The 19,356-nt window shown below is 39.5% G+C and overlaps 1 protein-coding gene across 5 annotated transcripts in view; it reads right to left on the bottom strand.

Annotated features, from left to right (window-relative positions):
* Positions 1 to 18,217, bottom strand: part of Pp2A-29B (Protein phosphatase PP2A regulatory subunit A) — a 177,085-nt gene extending 158,868 nt beyond the window's left edge. For 3 of the 5 annotated variants that reach the window (XM_067153736.2, XM_067153739.2, XM_067153742.2), the window contains exons 1-3: positions 18,044 to 18,197; positions 17,861 to 17,947; positions 17,427 to 17,618 (exon numbers count right to left, since the gene is read on the bottom strand). In XM_067153736.2, the coding sequence (XP_067009837.1) occupies positions 17,427 to 17,618; positions 17,861 to 17,944 (276 nt within the window). In that variant the 5' untranslated portion in view covers positions 17,945 to 17,947; positions 18,044 to 18,197. Of the gene's footprint in view, positions 1 to 17,426; positions 17,619 to 17,860 lie in introns of all 5 variants that reach the window. The other 2 variants (XM_067153738.2, XM_067153737.2) reach the window with 2 other exon arrangements.
* Between the last annotated feature and the right edge of the window lie 1,139 nt (positions 18,218 to 19,356).

Below are 19,356 nucleotides of genomic sequence, written 5' to 3'. Positions count from 1 at the left end.
TTTACAGTGCACGATGCCTTCAGTATGGGCTAAGGCAAGGGATGGTGAGCCTATGGCGCATGCCACGTCAGACAACATACTAACCTGTTTTAATGTTTAATGTAATATATAGATGGGAAATCTAGCAAAACACATACTTTAACTTTACGTTTTAATAAAAAGTATGTCTCAGTTAAATCTGTGGCCGTATTTTTTCACACATTTTATTACGATAAAGCAAAAATATATCTTATTCCTAAAATTTACCTTGTTTGCAAAATAAAAGTATGAAGCATTCAGTCGAATGGCTGATGATGACGATGCTTGTTGTTTAAAGGGGCCTAACATCTAGGTCATTGGCCCCTAATGATATGAAATGAGACGAAATGAAATAAATTAAAAGCCCAAAAACATCCAATGTCCACAATTTAAAACGTTACGACGAAGAATGAATGGATGGATATGAATTTAAAACGATCAATGGAACCGACCCACAGTGCCTCACATGCACAGAAGCTGGCGTAGAAAAACAGTATTACTGACCAAGGTACTGCTTCTATAGCACAATACTGAATCAACGAGACTTGTAGTCAAAAGGGGTCCAAAATCCAAGTCAGCGGCCCCTCGCAATGGTACTTATCGCTAGGAAAGTAGAACCATGGTATTTGTCATGTTGCGGTACTAATCAAGAGTAGCGTAGACTTGCGGTATTCCTCACATCATGGTACTACTCACAGGCAATGAAATTCGCACATGTATTACAGATCTACGCTGTTTCGCACATTGCGGCGCCATTTACAGGGAAGGCAAACCTATGGTGTTCATCACATAAGGGTACTAACCACAAGGACTCTTACTATCCCATGGTGTTCCTCATATAGTGGGTACTAATCATAGGCAAGCCAGAACCATGGGTTCCCTCATCCCATGGTGTCGCTCATATAGTGCTACTAATCACAGGTACTGTAAAAGCCGTCGAGCTCTGATTTGCTACTAATCACAAACCTATTTGTTACCCAACATAGTGGTACTACGCGCAAGTAAAAGCGACCCATGATGCTCCCCGCGTGGCGGTACTAATCACAAGTAGTTTCATGGTTCTAATTTGATCATCCCTTGGTCGCCCCTTTCAGTTGCCTCTTACGACAGGCAGGGTATACCGTGTGTGAATTTGTCTGTGTCCCCCACCCACAGGGGGTTGTGTGTTTGGTCTGCAAGAGGTATTTTATTTCCCTCAAGTCCACCGGCAAGACATTCAGGACCCCCCTATCCGCCACCTGGGAGTATCACCTCTGCCCGTGCTACGCCAGCGTAGAAGGTTCGTGGTCAGTCGAATGAATTTATATGTAATGCAATCTAAATGAACTCAAATGAGGGGGGAATTCATGATGATTTAAAAGAAAAATAACCGATGGCACACTAGACTGAAAAAAGTAATAAGATCTTAATTGACATGCTAGTAGGTGAAGGTTTGCCATCCCTATCCTCGGCTTCCACAATATGAAAGTGGTCGAGGTATGAGCAATGGTAATTATGCCATTCCTTATGCAGCTACTCCCTGCTATGAATGGTGTGAAAATGTTGCTGATAAGGTCATCTGGCATATGCATTCCAGTGGGCATGGCAAACTGCTATGTGAGAAAAGCAACGGGGAACTACCTCACCCATTTTCCTAGTACGCCCCTTCAGTTAAGCCTAGGCCAATATGACAGCTAATGGTGGAGCTCGAGCCCCCCCCACACATACATATTCTACGAGTAAATAATGGCTAGGAAGATAGGAAACTTAAAAGGGTCCACCTTTTCAATACAAAATTGTTATAGTTTATTACAACATATATTTACATTTGGAACTAGTTTCGACACTGTTTGGCGTCATCTTCAGCCAAAATGTGGGAAATAGGCTAGCATGTAGACATTTATATTACACAAGGCGTTATATTAAACAATACACATCTTGCAAGGAGATAAAAACAGGGACAAATATAGAAACAAATGAATCGTTGAGAAAGCAAAAGTTATACATATTAAAAATAACCTTAACCACACATCTTGTAGTGCGAAAATATTCGCCTTGAATGATTCCTGAATACAAAACGCACGCGCACACATTTCTGAAGAGCCAGCAGGCAGGAAAAAGTAAAGTGAAACCTTAATTCCTTAATACCAATTTTATATTCTCGTCGAGCTGAATACCGGACCTGTGAAGATTACAAGATTATTTTGTGCATCTACAGAAGGGTGGTGTTAATGAAGCTACGTAATATAGAGAGAGGCTTTCAAAGGTGATTAAATGAAGAAGTTATATCATGTTCAAGACCATGCTTTCACGTCTCTGCACAGTATTTAAAATACAATTTACCGTTGGTCTTTATCGCTGTTGTTGAGAGTGAAGGAGTTTTTCCTGTTGTGTATTTTTATCAGGAACTCAAGGGAGACTTCATTAGTTAGTCCGAACATAAAGAAAATGATGAACTCTTCTCAGAAGAACTCTTAAGGTTTCAGCTTACTTTTTCCTGCCTGCTGGCTCTTCAGAAGTGTGTACGAGTGCGTTTTGTATTCAGGAATCATTCAAGGCAAATATTTTCGCACTGCAAGATGTGTGGTTAAGGTTATTTTTAATATGTATAACTTTTGCTTTCTCAACGATTCATTTGTTTCTATATTTGTCCCTGTTTTTATCTCCTTGCAAGATGTGTATTGTTTAATATAACACCTTGTGTAATATAAATGTCTACATGCTAGCCTATTTCCCACATTTTGGCTGAAGATGACGCCAAACAGCGTCGAAACTAGTTCCAAATGTAAATATATGTTGTAATAAACTATAACAATTTTGTATTGAAAAGGTGGACCCTTTTAAGTTTCCTATCTTCCATTCTCAGTTCAATACGGACAAAAATGAAATTCTTAGATTTAAATAATGGCTAGCCCATAACCAATAGTACGAGTAATTGTTTCTTTTTTTTATGTCGCACCAACACAGATAGGTCTTATGGCGACGATGGGACAGGAAAGGGCTAGGAGTGGGAAGAAAGTGGCCGTAGCCTTAAGGTAAACCCCAGTATTTGCCTGATGTGAAAATGGGAAACCACAGAAAACCATCTTCAGGGCTGCCGACGGAGTACGAACGAGTAATTGCATGTCGTAATTTTGAGAATTAATGTCATTATGTAACTTTCTTTTAATTGTGTAATCCTCATTATTTACTTATCATATGGCTCTTAGCAACAAGGACATGTACGGCTCGCCTGTAGTAGGTCTTTCTATTTGACGTACATGGGCTGCCTGCACGTCTGGATTTGGGAAGCTGATGAGGTAGGGAGAGGGTGAAACCCGGTGTCAGCATATAGCCTACTCCTGTCGAATAACACCAAGGGGTCTGCTCAAAGTTTTATGTCCCCATCCGACGGACGAATCACCATCAACAGCGTTACATGCCCAGACTCCATACGAACACTGCGGAGAGGTTTGGAATGAAATCCAGGCTTCTGGCACGCAATCTATGATTAGAAATTGTACACCACCAGCTCTCCTACGCTGCCAGTCAACATTAGCTGGCCATACACGAAAAGATTTTTTCGTAGGCCTCGCCTTCGTGGCTAGATCCGAGGCCGCCTGCCAGGTGTGACCTTCAAAGACCCGGCCTGCTGCTTGAAATCAACTGTGACACCAAGCTTGTCGTGTTGTGCAACATAATCTGTCAACAGTCCAAACCCTACCGTTAATGGAATGATCCCTTTGTTCTCGGCAGGCCAAGCCTCATCTGCTGGCCTTTCAAACTAGTTTGAAATCCTTGCCAGTCGGGTCTGCCGTATACTTAGAACCATACGATGGACATCGAAGCAGACAGTGTCCTGAGGGAAAAAAAACTGCTGTTGCAGCTGCTGGATAAGAGAGCGAGACAGTTTTAGTCACATGAGTCTGATACAACACCTGAGAAGAAATGAACTGGATGATTACAAGATTTGCGAATGGACCACAGCGATTATGATATGCTGTTAGGTAAGCATGTATGAATTTTTCTTGTTAAATGTTTGATTGGTCTCAGTCTCATCCTTGGCTTTGACAATATGAAAGTGACTGAGGTATGAGCGATGCTACTAATACCATTTCTTATGCAGCCAGTCCCTGTTATGAATGGTATGAAAATATCACTCACAGGGTCAGCTGGTGCATGCATTTCAGTGGGCTTAGCAGACTGATGTGCGAGCGACTTTTGGCTCGGTGAGGAAAGCAACAGGAAACTACCTCACTCATTTCCCTAGTAGGCTACGCTTCTTCAGTGATGCCTAGGCCATCTATGACAGCTGTTGGCATAGCTGTGGAGCATCAAACCAGCCTTCGGGCTGAATACCAAACATACACAACATATACATAATGACTTGTTTTGCATAGCTATTACTGGTGAACAGTCTAGTTGAAAACATATTTACTGTGGATATTGTAGCTTCTCACGGCCGCTCTTTGTACATTTCAATAAATTTCTCTAGCAGTGCCTTTGTCCACTCCATGCTTGCCTTACAAGAGGCTTGACCTGTGAGGCCAGGTTTTTCCGTTGAGGCGCTGACAACAGGTCTTGCCTGTTGCAGACAGCGCCTCAAACTGATCTTGCTCACTAACGAGCAGTCCTAGCCTGTCGGAATGCGTCACAAAAGGCCTCATCTGTCACAATTCCTTTCCGTGTATGGCCAGCTATTCTGATGGCGACATTTTTTTTCAACCAACAGGACTCAAACCAGCTAACCACGGTGTCAGATTGTAGAGACTTGATGCCTTAACGATCATGGCACCAGGCGGGCTGTAATCCTCATTCAATACCATGTTTTAATAGTTCAAGACATCTTATTTGAAACAAATAATTTTAATATGTATATATTGATTAAAAATACTTGCTGTTTTATACCTTAACCAATTATGTAGAAAAGCTTTTTAGCTGAAGATGGCCCAAAAAGCCAAAACATATACCATAATTGATTACAATAATCTAGAAGATTACTAACTGTATTGAAAAGGTAACAAAAATAAAACAAAGAACTTCACAAGAATTAGACAGTTTACATCTTACCCAAATTGTAACAAAAGACATGATTATAGTCGTCTCCGTGTAAGGACGTACCCTAAGGGTGCAACCTTACCCTTTCTCCCCTGTAATATTAAAGTATTGATTTATAGTAACTTTTCTTGCTGTTGGGTCTTTTTCAGTGTCGGTAACCATACAGTTTAGGGACCCTACTTGCCGATACGACGTCTTGCATTTACCGTTAATCTGGCACGTTGGCAACGTGCAATCACTGTTCTACGTGAATTGCGTGTTGCCACCGCATTGGTATTAAAGTCACTAATGATACATTTGCGAGAATATTTAAAGAATATTTTCTTTTTCTGTAGGATTGTAAATCTATTTGGCTAATACCAGGTAAGTAGAATTGTGGCATGTTCGGATAATGCATTTAATAACATAGTTTGTGTGAAATGATGAGCACAACATTTTATTAATTACGTTCCTATTTCGTCCCATACTTATACGAACAGAATTCGATTGGGATGTCTAAGAAGGAAGAAAAATCTGCAAGAACTCCTCCGAAAAGGAAAGCAAGGTTACGTCCTTTACAAACATCAGGTCAAGAAATGCTTGTACATTGCTACGAGCAACTGAAACACGAACTACGACGAAGAAGGTATCAGTCGCAGTGATACGAAGCTAATGGCAAGAGTTTCATTATTAACTGGGGTAAGTGTTCGTTTTTATCTTGTTTCTATGATAAGTTTCTGACATAATGACAATCAGTTCAAATGGAGCAGTATTTCATTCTGAACCTAACCTAACCTAATCATGTAGGCCTATACCATGTCTTGTGTCGACTTCGATACGGTTTGTAGACTTAACCTTTGTGTATTCCTGTTGACGTACGGTGTATGTGTATGTAATATATTTCTGTGTGTGTATTCTTACAGGGTAGTGGTGAATATATATATGTTATATTTTATTTAAAAATCTTAGAATAATTTATCTTCATCAGGTGTCTTTGGTTTCAAATGTGCATTTCTCTTTCAGGGTCGCCCACATACTCCTGGAATAAACCACACAAATCTGGACATGATGTTCAAGGAGTAATTCGTCGACCTGTGTCTGAGGGAGGAAGACTGGTTATTGTTCATGCTGGAAAGAAAGATGGCTTTGTACCTGGTATGTTCTTACTTTATTTTACTTCATTTTATTATAGTGAGGTGATCTCTCTTTTCATAGTTATGAGGGTATTTAGGGTTTGTAGTACGGATGTAAAGGGGGAGGGCACGTAAGTCTCTGATAAAACCCCCACTTGAGTACAGTTCCTCTGTATGAGACCCTCACTAGGATTACTTGATTTGAGAACTGGAAAAGTTCAAAAGAAAGAAGCACGATTTGTTGTGGGTGATTACTGACAAAAGAGTAGCGTTACAAAAATTTTGTCGAGTTTGGGCTGGGAAGACTTGGGTGAAAGGAGACGAGTGGCTGGACTAAGTGGTGTGTTCCGAGCTGTCGGTGGAGAGGTGGTGTGGAATGACATTGGTAGACGAATACGTTTCAGTGGTATTTTAAAAGTAGGTAAGATCATAGTACAATTATAAAGTTGAGGATGAAAAGTGGGGCAAATATTTGTTTTTTTGTTTTTTTAAGAAGGGAGTTAGGGATTGGAGTAATTTACCAAGGGAGATGTTCAATAAATTTCCAAATTCTTTGCAATTATTGAAGAAAAGACTAGGCCTATCCCTGAAACTACATCTTCCACCTGGGCGACTGATCTAAGTGCAGGTGCCCGATTGATTGAAAGTGACTGGCACGAGATCGGTAGTGGCATTATAACTTACCGCTCATTGGGTTCTGTACGTGGTTTTTGATTTTGACTTCTCCACTGTCAAGGGATCTCTTGGTTATTAAAAAGACTTGCAGGTATTCACTTTAGGCCAATGATTAACCTTAGAGAGGTACTTCAATCAAAACTTCCCCAGTGTATTTTCATATAATATTACTGGATATTTGTATCAGTAAATTACTTGTATTGCAGGCCTATTTATTATGTTTATTCTGCATTCGACAATCTCCACCTGAATCGGTGCTTGATACCCGACTGTTGAACACCTTCCAAGCTTCTTATTTCTTACTGCCTGATATAGGTTCAGTGTTCGCAGCAATTACATGTGTTCTAAGGTATTGAAATGGGTGTTTATACTTATATCTTTAATGCAAGTGATCGTGGACTTCTAATCCAGATATAGGCCTACTAATGGAAATACATTCATGAGAGATGTTAGGATAAAGTAGTGTAAGTAGTAATTCATTGACTTCATCAGGTGACTTTGCTACACAGTAGTTGGTTTCACTTAAAATCAGACATCTTTTTGTATCATTCAACAGAAATCACATTTTTTATCAATTAATAGGCCTATCCTTGAAGAGGATCTCATATTTTTAGGGAATACTTTTTTTTAGAAGAAATAACTTCAAACTAAAACTTAAAATTCTTACAGGTGCTGATTTGATGCTACAAACTTGAAGAGAAATCAAGATTATGCTACAAAAGATGAGCTGCAAAGCTTGTGTAATATGAATCGAAGTCACTTAAAGAGGTACAGAAGCACCTAAACATAAGTTTAGATAATGTTGTTTACATTCATGTTGTTGACTTTCATGTATGCATAATAATATTTCTCTGTTTCTTTAAAACCAGGTACATTGTTGACGAGATGCTGCACAGTGAAGGCCATACTGTCCTACGATTTCCTCCATACCACTCATTTTTCAATGCCATCGAATTTGCATGGTCTGTGGCAAAACAGTATTATAACAAAACAGTGGCTTCAAGACCTGGTCATGGATTGGACAGAGCTACAGCTGTGTGGAAAGAATCTCTTGATCAGGTAGGCCAAGTGGAAATGTTATTTATTGGATATAGGCAAGTGGAGTTTATAATATACTTGTCAGGTTGTGATACTTCAATATATTCTACAGGTGACAGCAGAGATGTGGAGAAATGAAGTGAAACACACTGAGAAGAAGATTGTCGAGTCGGCCAGCTAACTGGGTCATCTTTGAAAATGTCTTTTTCTATCGGCAGAGGCTTTTTTTAAATCGTCATATTTTGTATAGGCTACGCGAGATGGACAGTAGCCCACTGGTTTTCTGATTAAACATAATTTATTTAAGCTATTGCATCAGTCTACTTACATACTCACTGTCCACGTATACCGGTAACCTGGTGATTTGATTATTGAAGCATTGTGCAATGATGCGACATACAAACTGAGACAATTTCGAGTGGTCATGACCATAACTCATAGTCATAGGGTAGGCTAAATAATAATGTTATTGGCTTTATGTCCCACTAACAACTTTTATGGTTTTTTTGAGATGTCGACGTGCTGGAATTTAGTCCTGCAGGAGCTCTTATGTGCCAGTAAATCTACTGACACGAGGCTGAGCACCTTCAAATGCCATCGCACTGAGCTCGGCCCTGCCAAGTTGGGTTCAGAGGGCCAGCGCCTCATCCGTCTGAGCCATTCAGACAGGCGTGGAGGCTAGAGAGCTGAGTTTAAGTAATTGTTGAACGTCAACTAGTTATAAAAATACTGATTGATTAAACTAATACGGTAATTAGAATAACCTAATTGCCTACCTACTTACAAGCTAGGTACTTTGGAATTATGTTCTGACTATCTTTTTAACACTGCAAATAAATCCATCTATTATTTAAAACTCCCTGTAAGAAGAGGACAGTGAATGCGAGTGGGTATTATTTTCAAATGAGCTGAGCTCGAGAGTCCATTGTAGCATATGATTTTTCCAGTGTACCATGACTCTGTATGTATTGCTTCAGAGGAAGTTTGGCTCCCCGCCAATGTCCAGTGTACCGATAATGAGCCGTGTGTGTGTGTTGTGTCTCACTGATCCGTGACTACGCACGATTCTTTCAGTGTGCCATGATTCACTGTGTCTCGCTGCAACGGAAGCTCGGCTCCCCGCCAGTGTCCATTATGCCGATAAGGAGCCGTGTGTGTCATGTGGCTCACTGAGCCGTGATTGTGCATGATTTGTGTGCCGTGAGCTTACCGTTCCTGTGAATCGATTCACTCGGACACTTGAATGAATCGATACACTGCTTCGAATCATGCACTCAGTAGCCAACATTAGTACAGGTACATAGTACATTACCATTAAGACAGATAGCATTGCAAAGTAATTCGTCTTTACCATAATAATAATAATAATAATAATAATAATAATAATAATAATAATAATAATAATAATAATAATCGTATGGCCTCAGTTACCGTGTATAGACATTTCAAGTTGACGCCATCTGGCTGTCTGCTCGTCAATTTTGACGTTCCGTTTTATTCTAGGCCCACTAGATGGCAGACCGAGTATACCGAAACTCTCTTGGGCGTCTCTGGCTGAGATTTAATTAATTTTGTCAGGTAAACACCAAATGTGTCACCAGAGATCTTTTACATGCCGATATCGTACGGCATGGAGTGTCGAATGGACTTTTTTCCGCCCTTCAAAAATCCGACTACCTCTGCCGGGTTTGAACCCGCTATCTTGGGATCCGGAGGCCGTCACTCTACCACTGATGATCCACAGAGGCAGCTGTCTTTACCATGAAATACATCGTCAACATAGATTAGTGAGGTTGGACATCCTGCCCGTCATCATTCATGAGTCGCTGTTGAACATACTGTACTTGTCAAAACTAGTAAGTTTCTATTTTACACAATAATAGTGAAATGTTGATGAAGACAACATACACCCAGCCCCCGTGCCAGAGATATTAACCAACGGTGGTTCAAATTCGTGACCCTGTCGGGAATCGAACCCGCATCCTGTGACCAAAGGCCAGCACGCTAATCATTTAGCCATGGGGCCGGACAATAATAGTGAAAAACCACGTTCACTGCAGCTATTGTTGACTGGATATTTCTTCTCTTTAAAGAACAGTGAGTACCACGAATTAATATCCTGTTTTGTTGATCCCTGTAAACTTTGTATGTACCGGTACGGTGTTGGTTCGCCAGTTCCTAGCGTATCTACTGAATGAAAACTTTGTAGATCAATGGATTCAGTTTTATGTTTATTGCCTTCAGTCATCATGGCAGTGCTTTCAATGACAACAGTCGCTCGAGTACAATTCCTGTCGAACCTAACCTAACCCTGTGACAATCAGTGGTTTTCGGTGGATCACAACCTAACCGGTCATTATAATTTGTTTTCGGTGGATCACAACCAAACCTGTCCCTATCAGTGGTTTTCGGAAGAATACTGTGGTTTTGTCACAAGCCAATACAGGCTCTTGAATCAATGTGTGAAAATGGGAAAGTGCAGAAAACCCTCTTCAGGAATGCCAATCTCAAAGTCCATAGTCTTTTTAGCGTTGTCACACAGCTGAAATGTCACTTTAGAGGTAATTGTAAAAAGTCTTGTATATAGGCTCTACAGATACATAGTACATTACCAATTCCATCTCGATAGCTATGAGACGCACACTGCATAGTGGTTTCGCTCTATAGATAAATCATATTATAGTGAAAAAAATTTGTTTAAAAAAAATCTGACATGAAGGTCCAGAAGGAAAATACTTTCATTGGAATTCTTATTTATGTGTTCACCACCCTAGTAGGTTTAAATAAACCTTATAAATGCTTCGTAAGGCCCATTCTCGAATATGGATCTGCATGCTGGGATGCGTACAGGATGGGTTTAATAAATTCCCTAGAGAAAGTTCAAAGAAGAGCGATGCGTTTCGTAACTGGGAATAGGAGGAATACCATTAATTGGGAAAGTCTTGAATCTAGAAGAACTAGAGCTCGCCTGTGTGGTCTTTATAAGAGCTATACGGAAAGGGCTGCTTGGAGTTGTATTAGGAATAATTTGGAACCTCCCTCATACTTATCGAGAAATTATCATAAGCATAAAAACCAGCATACGGATGTGGGCAAGTTTTCCTTCGTCAACAGGATCGTAAGGGATTGGAATAAATTACCTGCAGCAGTCTTTGATAGATTCCCTTCTGGTATCAAGTCATTTAAGAAGACCATTAGTGTTTGTGTAAAGTGAAAAGTAAAAGTTGTAAATTATGGGCACTGAATTTGTGATTTTCTGCTTGGATTCGATTGTGAAACTGGGAGGTTTTTACTTGTGGTATTCTCTTTCCAGGAAATTGCTTGCTGTACTCATGTTTTTGTAATTGTTGTTGTTCTTGGTTAATTAACAATGTTTTTAACTTTATTTTTTATCACTTGTAACGTTAAGATAGTAGTAAGCTCAATCTATAGTTTTATAAGCCATAGTGGAAATAATTAAATTGTGTGTGAAACTGTACATGATGCTGGATTTAAAACGACTAGTAGTATTTCTTGTAATATTTTTTATGGAATTCCTTTTTGTACCGATACTTGAGTTGTAGTTGTTGGGTAGTAGGTTTTAACTTTATCATCACTTGTAGTGTTAAGCTAGTAGCAAGTTCAGTCTGTAGTATTGTAATTTGTAGTGTTAAGTACTGGAAATACTTAAGTTGTGTGCGAATATGTATATAATGACACTGGATTTAGAAAGTTAAATTACTAGTATTTCTTGCTTGTTGTAATGTTGTTGTTGTAGGGTACGGTTTAACTTCACTTTATTATCACGTATAATGGTAAGCTAGTAGTAAGGTCAACCTATAATATTGTAAGCCATATTGTTAAGCACTATAAATACTTAAGTTGTGTGAGAATTTGTATATGATGTTGCTTGATTTAGAATATTAAACTAGCAGTAATGCTTGCAATATTTTCCTTCCACATATCTGCTTCTTGTACTCTTGTTCTTTGCTTGTTTGTTTTTTTGTTTGTTGTTGTTGGGTAATTATGTTAACTTTACTTTATTATTACATTACTGTAAGTGACCGTTGCCACCGGGATATTTCCCATTTGCAATTTAATAATAATAATAATAATAATAATAATAATAATAATAATAATAATAATAATAATAATAATAATAATGAGTGACAGGGGTTTAACGTAATTTGGAAGGAATGTTTTGCGTATGATAAACGAGTACCAGGTTAACTACTGGGGGGCAAGGGCGGCATGCGTAGAGCTAACCACTCCACTCCACCAAGTGCCAACGTTATGGATAGTGGAAGCCTTCACCTTCCACCCTTCCAATGGCTTTCATGGTTTGTACGGAGATGACTTTGCTTTTTGCTTTTTAAATATTAGTATTCATGTTTATTATGTTTGTTTATTCATACCCCTGCTTTGTAATTCAGTGACCATGGAATGGCTCTAAATGTTGTAAATTATATTTATATTTACTTGTATTTATTTCCTTTTTCCATATTGCACATGTTTGTTTTTATTATTATTACTGCTACATATCACTTAACATGTAAATAAACTAATATTTAATACAGTAAATAATGTTTATCTCTTTGGATTCATTTTTTCGTTGCATATTCTTTTTGCTATGACAACATTACTTCTTTATGATATAAATAAATATAAAATAAAAGTATTTCTTCCCAAACATATTTGTTATACGTGCACCAATCAGAGAACCAACTAGGGAAGTACCTTTTACTAAGGTGCATAATGTTTTTGCATACATGTATAATTGAAGAACTGAAGATCCATATACAGGTAAGTGGGTCGCCCATGTGGTAGGCCTATTACGCGTCATAGGAAACTGAGTGAACTGGCTGTGCAGTTTGATCACATTGCTGTGAGCTTGGTATCAGGAGATGGTGATGGATTTGAACCCCACACTCGGCAGGTCTGAAGTTTTTTTTTCGCCCGTCATTTTCATTTCAGGCTAGTGCTGTGTCTGTATGCTTATATACATTTTAAACGTTTGAAATCTTAGCCCTCTTTCCTATCCCATTCTTGCCTCACAACCTGTCTTCATGTGATTTAAGGCAATGTATATGTAAAAATCTGGTAATGTTGTTTGACTCATAGTGCTCCTGTACATTGGTTTCTGTAATGTTGTAAGCTTGAGATACACCAACTTGTAAGCTGAAAATATTTTTCAAATGCCAAATTGCCGTAAAAGTACTTAGTGGGATGTAAAGCTGTTAGCATTATTATTAAAAGGAAGGGCAGATATGTCTTATGTGGTAAGTCCTTGAACTTGCAGAAATCGCAATGAATTATACAATCTATATTCCCTCCCCCCTTCCTTTTTTTTTACGTCGCTCCGACACAGCTAGGTCTTATGGCGACGACCCCCCTTCCTTTAAGAATGCAGTTATAGTAATGCGTACATCAGAATAAAGGCAGGATTTTAAAAAATTTAAGCAAGTGAAGGAGAGAATGTATGACTAGCTCAGGTTGGCGGATTCGAGTTAGGCGGTATTTGAAAGTGCTCAAATGCGCCAGCCTCATGTCTAGATCTACCGGTACATAAAGAACTCTTGCGGGACGAAATACTGGCACCTCGGCGTATATGAAAACGATAGAAGTAGATAGTAGAAGTCATATTCAATTCTGCAGTGAGCTTGAAAGCTGACCTAATTTCCGTTCACGTAGCTTGGCACATTAGTATTCCTATATGTTTCCTGGTAAGCTTGAAGATATAACCAGCCTGCAGGCTGAAAATATGCCCAGTAATCTCTCTCCTTACTGGTTACCGGTATTGAAGAGAGAAGGAAATGTTCGCGCAAAAGAAAGGGAAGTCATTGGATGTCTGGAACTTTCGAAAATCACACTGCAAAGATTTATTAAATAAATTATATCGTTTAACACGCCCCTCTTTTCAAGAATATGGTTAGTACGCCTACTGTATATCAAAATAAAGACAGATACATGTAACATTAATTTGAGTGAGAAAGTGTGTTTATTTCCTTAATTCCTTATTGAGCGTGGAAACCGACTTAATTATGAATATCTTGATTTATTTCATCTTAACTTTTAGCATTTACTAGGGTAGGGACACATTCATTATCGGTGTTTACATTGAGGTTAGTTTGTTATGGTTATGTCTGGTGATTTTAATATGTAACCAGGCAGGTTGGCAGCAGTGATCAGCCATTACAAAAAAGAGAAAAGAAGAGCATCGGGCGGCGATATTTACTTTCTGGGGTATTTCCTTACGCGGCGATTACTATAAGTAAAGAACTTTATAAGAGAGAGACAATACATATAACAAAAATTGTAACAAAGAACATCCTTAAGCTCTGAGACCTAGTAAAGAAAGTCTTGTGCAATGTATATCCCTTTTCATATTACAGTATAATAATATCTATTAATCGTCACCTAAATGTAATCTTGTTTTCGCTTAAAACCATTCTGATCTATTCGACACGTAAATAAACAAATAAACATGAAATTTTACAATTAAAACTCCAGTCGTATTCATGCAACATCAATACCGTGGTTAGCACTTGCATCGCCAATATCTGCGCGGGGTATGACTGCCCTATGTTTATTTCCCGCAGGCGATGTGATCGAGCGAAGCACAACGCTGCCAACCACTCTACTTAGGAACTAGACCATCAGTAAGCAAAGGGGCCTTAGGCCTCTAGTTACCTGAGGAAACACCATTGGTCTGCACTGGTTAAGGTAGGGCCTGGACAAGACCATTGGTCTGGATAGGTTAGGGTAGGGTCTGGACAAGACCAGTGATATGAGGATAAGAAAAGGCGGTCTGGGGGCGTAAGCTCCCAGGTTAGAGCCACGAAGCAGCCTTAGGCCTCTAGTTACCAGAGCAAACACCACTGATCTGCACTGGTTAGGGTAGGGACTGGTCAAGACCATTGGTCTGGATTGGTTAGGGTAATGAGCCCTGTACCAAAATTACTTTTTTTCTTCCTTACTACACCAGCGCATTCTATGTGGGTTAGTGGTCAGAAAATGAAATAATTACTTGCTAGTTGTGAAAACCATAATTAACAACAGATAATAGCAAAGCTTACTACTTTTTCTTGGTAGATTGCGTCTCCAGATCTAGACAGCAGTGCATCTGTCCATTGTTGATACAATATGTAATTCTATTACTTGAGCTTTTTAACTTCGCGGGAGGCTACGCTATGTGCTTCTAAACACCAATGGCAATGACGTAACAACACATTTTACGACAGCCAATAGCAATGCGCGTAACCATTCCAGCAATGGAAAATGGTGTGCGCTAACCTTCAAGTAATTTTTATTTTTTTGTCTTGCTATTTGGTTTACATCGCACTGGCTCAGATAGGTCTTATGGCGATGATGGGACAGAAAGAGGCTAGGAGTGGGAAGGAAGCGGCTGTGGCCTTAATTAAGGTACAGCCCCAGCATTTGCCTGGTATGAAAATGGGAAACCAAGGAAAACCATCTTCAGGGCTACCGACAGTGGGGTTCGAACCCGCTATCCCCCAGACGAGAGTTCACAGCTGCTCACCCCTAACCGCACGGCCAATTCACCCGGTCGTTAGGTTATAAAAGTAAATATACTTCTTGGGGTGGGTTGATGGGTCCCTGGCCAAGGCAATGAACACATCTCTTCTCTAAAAGGAATTCCACGTAAATTTTGCATGCTTTATTCTACATCACCTCCTTATAAAACTTGCTCTGGAGTTTTGCGGGAATAGCTCTGGAGTTTTACGATTTTACAAACACTAACGTCAGCTGTAACCACAGCAACAACCATCAAAGCTGTCAATAGGTATTGAAAACCTGTCTACAAATGCAAGCTTATAACTACACGATCAATACTTCAAGGATTACTTTGTTTGTTCAGGTCCACCCTTGGTTACGGAACGCAAACATATCTACGAAATTTTACTGTAATATTTGTCCCAAATGGAACAATTGCTTTCACACAAATAAAGTCTCAAATTTGCGGTAAATTAAGAAATAGGCCTAGTACAAAATATTTTACTTGCGGAGAACAGCCTAATATGGATACATACTTTACTACCTTACACTTCCGTATGTGTTTTGTTTGTCTAACACTTTCATGTGTGATGTCTTTACTCACTAAAGTTGTTTGAATGAATTGGTATAATTTTACCTTCTGCAGCCCAGTTTATAACATTATAAGGAAGCAAAAATAATGCAAATCTTACTTGGAATTCCTTTTCAAGGAGAGATGTGTTCACTGCAATGTCTATGAACCCACCTTCCCCCTACCAGAAGTACATATACCTTTATAACCTAATGAAGAGCAGCACCCGCCATCGACAATGGCTGAAGTAGCTACTTGCATTCTCATTGGTCAACGTGAACAGAATGTGACGTCATTGCCATCAATGCTGATTGCGTTACCAACCCCGGTCAAATAAAAGCACCCTAACCATCCGCACGGCAAGAACCAGTCCAGACCGATCTTGTTTCCACATGAAACTAGAGGCCTAGGGCTGCTTTGCAGCTTCTAACCGTCCAAACCAATGGTCTTGTCCAGATCCTATCCTAACTGTCCGCACAGCAAGAACCAGTCCAGACCAATCGTGCTGATGATGATGCTTGTTGTTTAAAGGGGCCTAACACCTAAGGTCATCGGCCCCTAGGGCCAATCGAAACTAGAGGCCTAGGGCCGCTTCGTGGCTTCCAACCGTCCAGACCAATGGTCTTGTCCAGATCCTATCCTAACCGTCCACACGGCAAAAACCAATCCAGATCGACAATGTTTCCACCCGAAACTAGAAGCCTAGGGCCGCTTTGCGGCTTCTAACCGTCCAGACCAATCGCGTTTTAACAATAATCACCCCCACCAGCAGCTATCAAAGCACCACTCACTCATTAGTTCTTAAGTACAGAGGTTGGCAGCATGAGCGCCGCTTGACAACATACTTCCCGAGCGTGTAAACAAACGACAGTCGTTCCGCGCCCAGCTGAATGTAGCGAGTACTGGGCTGCAGAAGGTAAAATTATAATGAATTCATTAGGTGTGGTTTTCCTCATGTTGCTCATTCGTTTTGTGCCCTAAGACATTAATTTAATGATATATTTAGTGGTCCAGGGATAATGCTATTTTCCTTTCAACAAAAAAGTAATTATTTTATTGGTCCAGGGATCGTACTATTTTGGTGTTTGAACTGCCCGCACTAGTCATATTGACAAACATAATGAGAATTCACAGACATAGAACTGCCATTCGTAAGTGCTAGCCCTGGATCTCAAGAAAGAAACAAGACGGCACGAACAGCAGAATAAAACAAAGGAGTCCTGTCTACAGCCCGTAAGTACATATTCATATTTCTCTAGTAACGACGGTATTTCTTAATTTACTGCAGATTTTCACTTCATATGTGTAAAAGCAATTATTATGTTCTGCTTGGGACAAATATTACAGTGACATTTCGTAGATTTGTTTGCGCTACATAACCCGTTACAATCACTTGTCACAAAAACAGAAAAGTCAACACAATTAGCTATGTTTACAGCTCCAAGTCGAACATTCTTTTGCATTCTCATGACTATTACACTACCAAATCAAGGTATTCTTACCAGCAAGCAATGGACATGCTCGGGGCCACCAACCAACGGAGTGAAACTCCCAAACTGTTCGGCAAGAGCCAGGAGAACCTCATCTTCATCGTATATAGTCTCAGTGAGGAAGGGAATTAATTCAGTCCTAGTCCTCTCAACACCTAATGCCAAAGCAATGGTAGACAGCTTCTTGATGGAATTGAGCCGCAACTGAAATAGATGAATGAATAGTCTTTACTATACCTTAAAGCATTAGTAATATTGTAAGATAAATGTCTACATAAGACCGATGAAAACATCAAGTGACAATTAGGTTCCTATACAAAAAAAAAAAAGGAAACATGGCTGATAACCGCTTTCAAATAATGATATATCATGAAATAAAGATAGTTTAGTAGAACGTCTGATCACATACCATATTTCTGAATATATCTTGTTGAAAAATACATTACCTGCACATCCTCATTCTTCAATTCGTCTATGAGAACAGCTATAGGATACAACGAATCGTCGCCCGTTGAATCACTCGCAGCCATTTTCTATGAAGGAGTAACACAGAACTTCTAATATTAGGGTCAATACCAAAATAAACTGCTCAGCACAAGTATTAGATAATTTTGGAATACTTAAAGTACCTGCTTAACAGAATCTAAATATACATACAAAACGATGCCTACTATTTCATATATGCTACTAATCCGTGACTAGAAATTTTCGCAAGCAAATGACAACAAAACACCGAATACTATGCAGCCGGGACATCAGCGAAGACTGAAACCAAAGAGAACGCGAGACGCGAAGACTGAAACCAAAGAGAACGCGTAGTCTGAAACTGAAGAAGGACAAATGATCCAGACAAAGAGAATACACTTACAAATTGACTACGACAAAGAATGAAGAGCTCTCCTCTCATCATTCCACGATTATATATCCACAAATGAAAGTTCAAATAACCTACCCCCACTCGAATCAAACAAACAGCCCTTATCCAACAACTAATAAGATTAATCAGCGTAAACACTCAAAAATATCTAAGAGCAGGTTGAGGTGTGAGTCAATTTTCCTTCATGTAAGATCACGAAAACATACATCAGCCATCCAATTCCAAACCCGTTGCCTACGCTATAATACAAGGCCTTGAAATGCACTCGTGGGAACGGGTTGCTTCCTAGTTCACCATTCAGCCGCTAGGATCGCGTTGTAGCCCCCATGTATTCGCATGGCCGTATATGTCAATAAGTAAATTATACCCTAAATTAAAAAAGAACTAAATGTTTTTGCGAGTTTTGACATACTTTATTTATAGAGCGGTGCTGCATTGGCTTGATATGTCATTGAAGTTTCAAAACTTTCCTTTTGAGGGGCTTCTTATCAAGTTTCAAAACTTCCTCTTTTCTACTTGAGTGGCTCAAAGCAATGTTGTCTAACAGAGGTCTCAGAAATTTTCATAGTAGAAAAAGAGGTGGTTTGTCGCCTTTACACTTTCCACACTTAATTTCACTGTTGAACATGTCTTCCGAAAAAATATACGTACACCTTTAAGGACGGTAACACCCTTCGGGGCAAGTACTGCGTAGCGGAGGTGATAAATTTCGTCGTTCAGTGCAGAAGTGCCACAGACGATTTTCGGTATCTGGAAAAAAGATATGTTCTAAACATCCTTAACAGTCTTTTTTTTTTCTTTTGCCACACGAACCATAATGTCATTTTATTCCGCTTGGCGTCTTAGGTAGCTGAAGAAGAGTTGGATGTCATAGCTCGTTAGGTTCCCCGTCAATGCATAATGCTAATGTATACTTATGAGGTATTTTACGCAGGCCACAGTGGATTGGGTAGTCAAGATCTATGCCTGATACATTCTCTCATGAATCTTTTTTACTTTCTCTGAATGCATTTGAAGTTTCTTAATATATGACAGGAAATCATTAATTAACCAACTGAGGCGTTC

This window comes from Anabrus simplex, chromosome 9, assembly GCF_040414725.1.
Source record: "Anabrus simplex isolate iqAnaSimp1 chromosome 9, ASM4041472v1, whole genome shotgun sequence".
Classification (NCBI taxonomy): domain Eukaryota; kingdom Metazoa; phylum Arthropoda; class Insecta; order Orthoptera; family Tettigoniidae; genus Anabrus; species Anabrus simplex.
The sequence above is the reverse complement of the archived record's forward strand: the minus strand, read 5'-3'. Positions and strand labels throughout refer to the sequence as shown.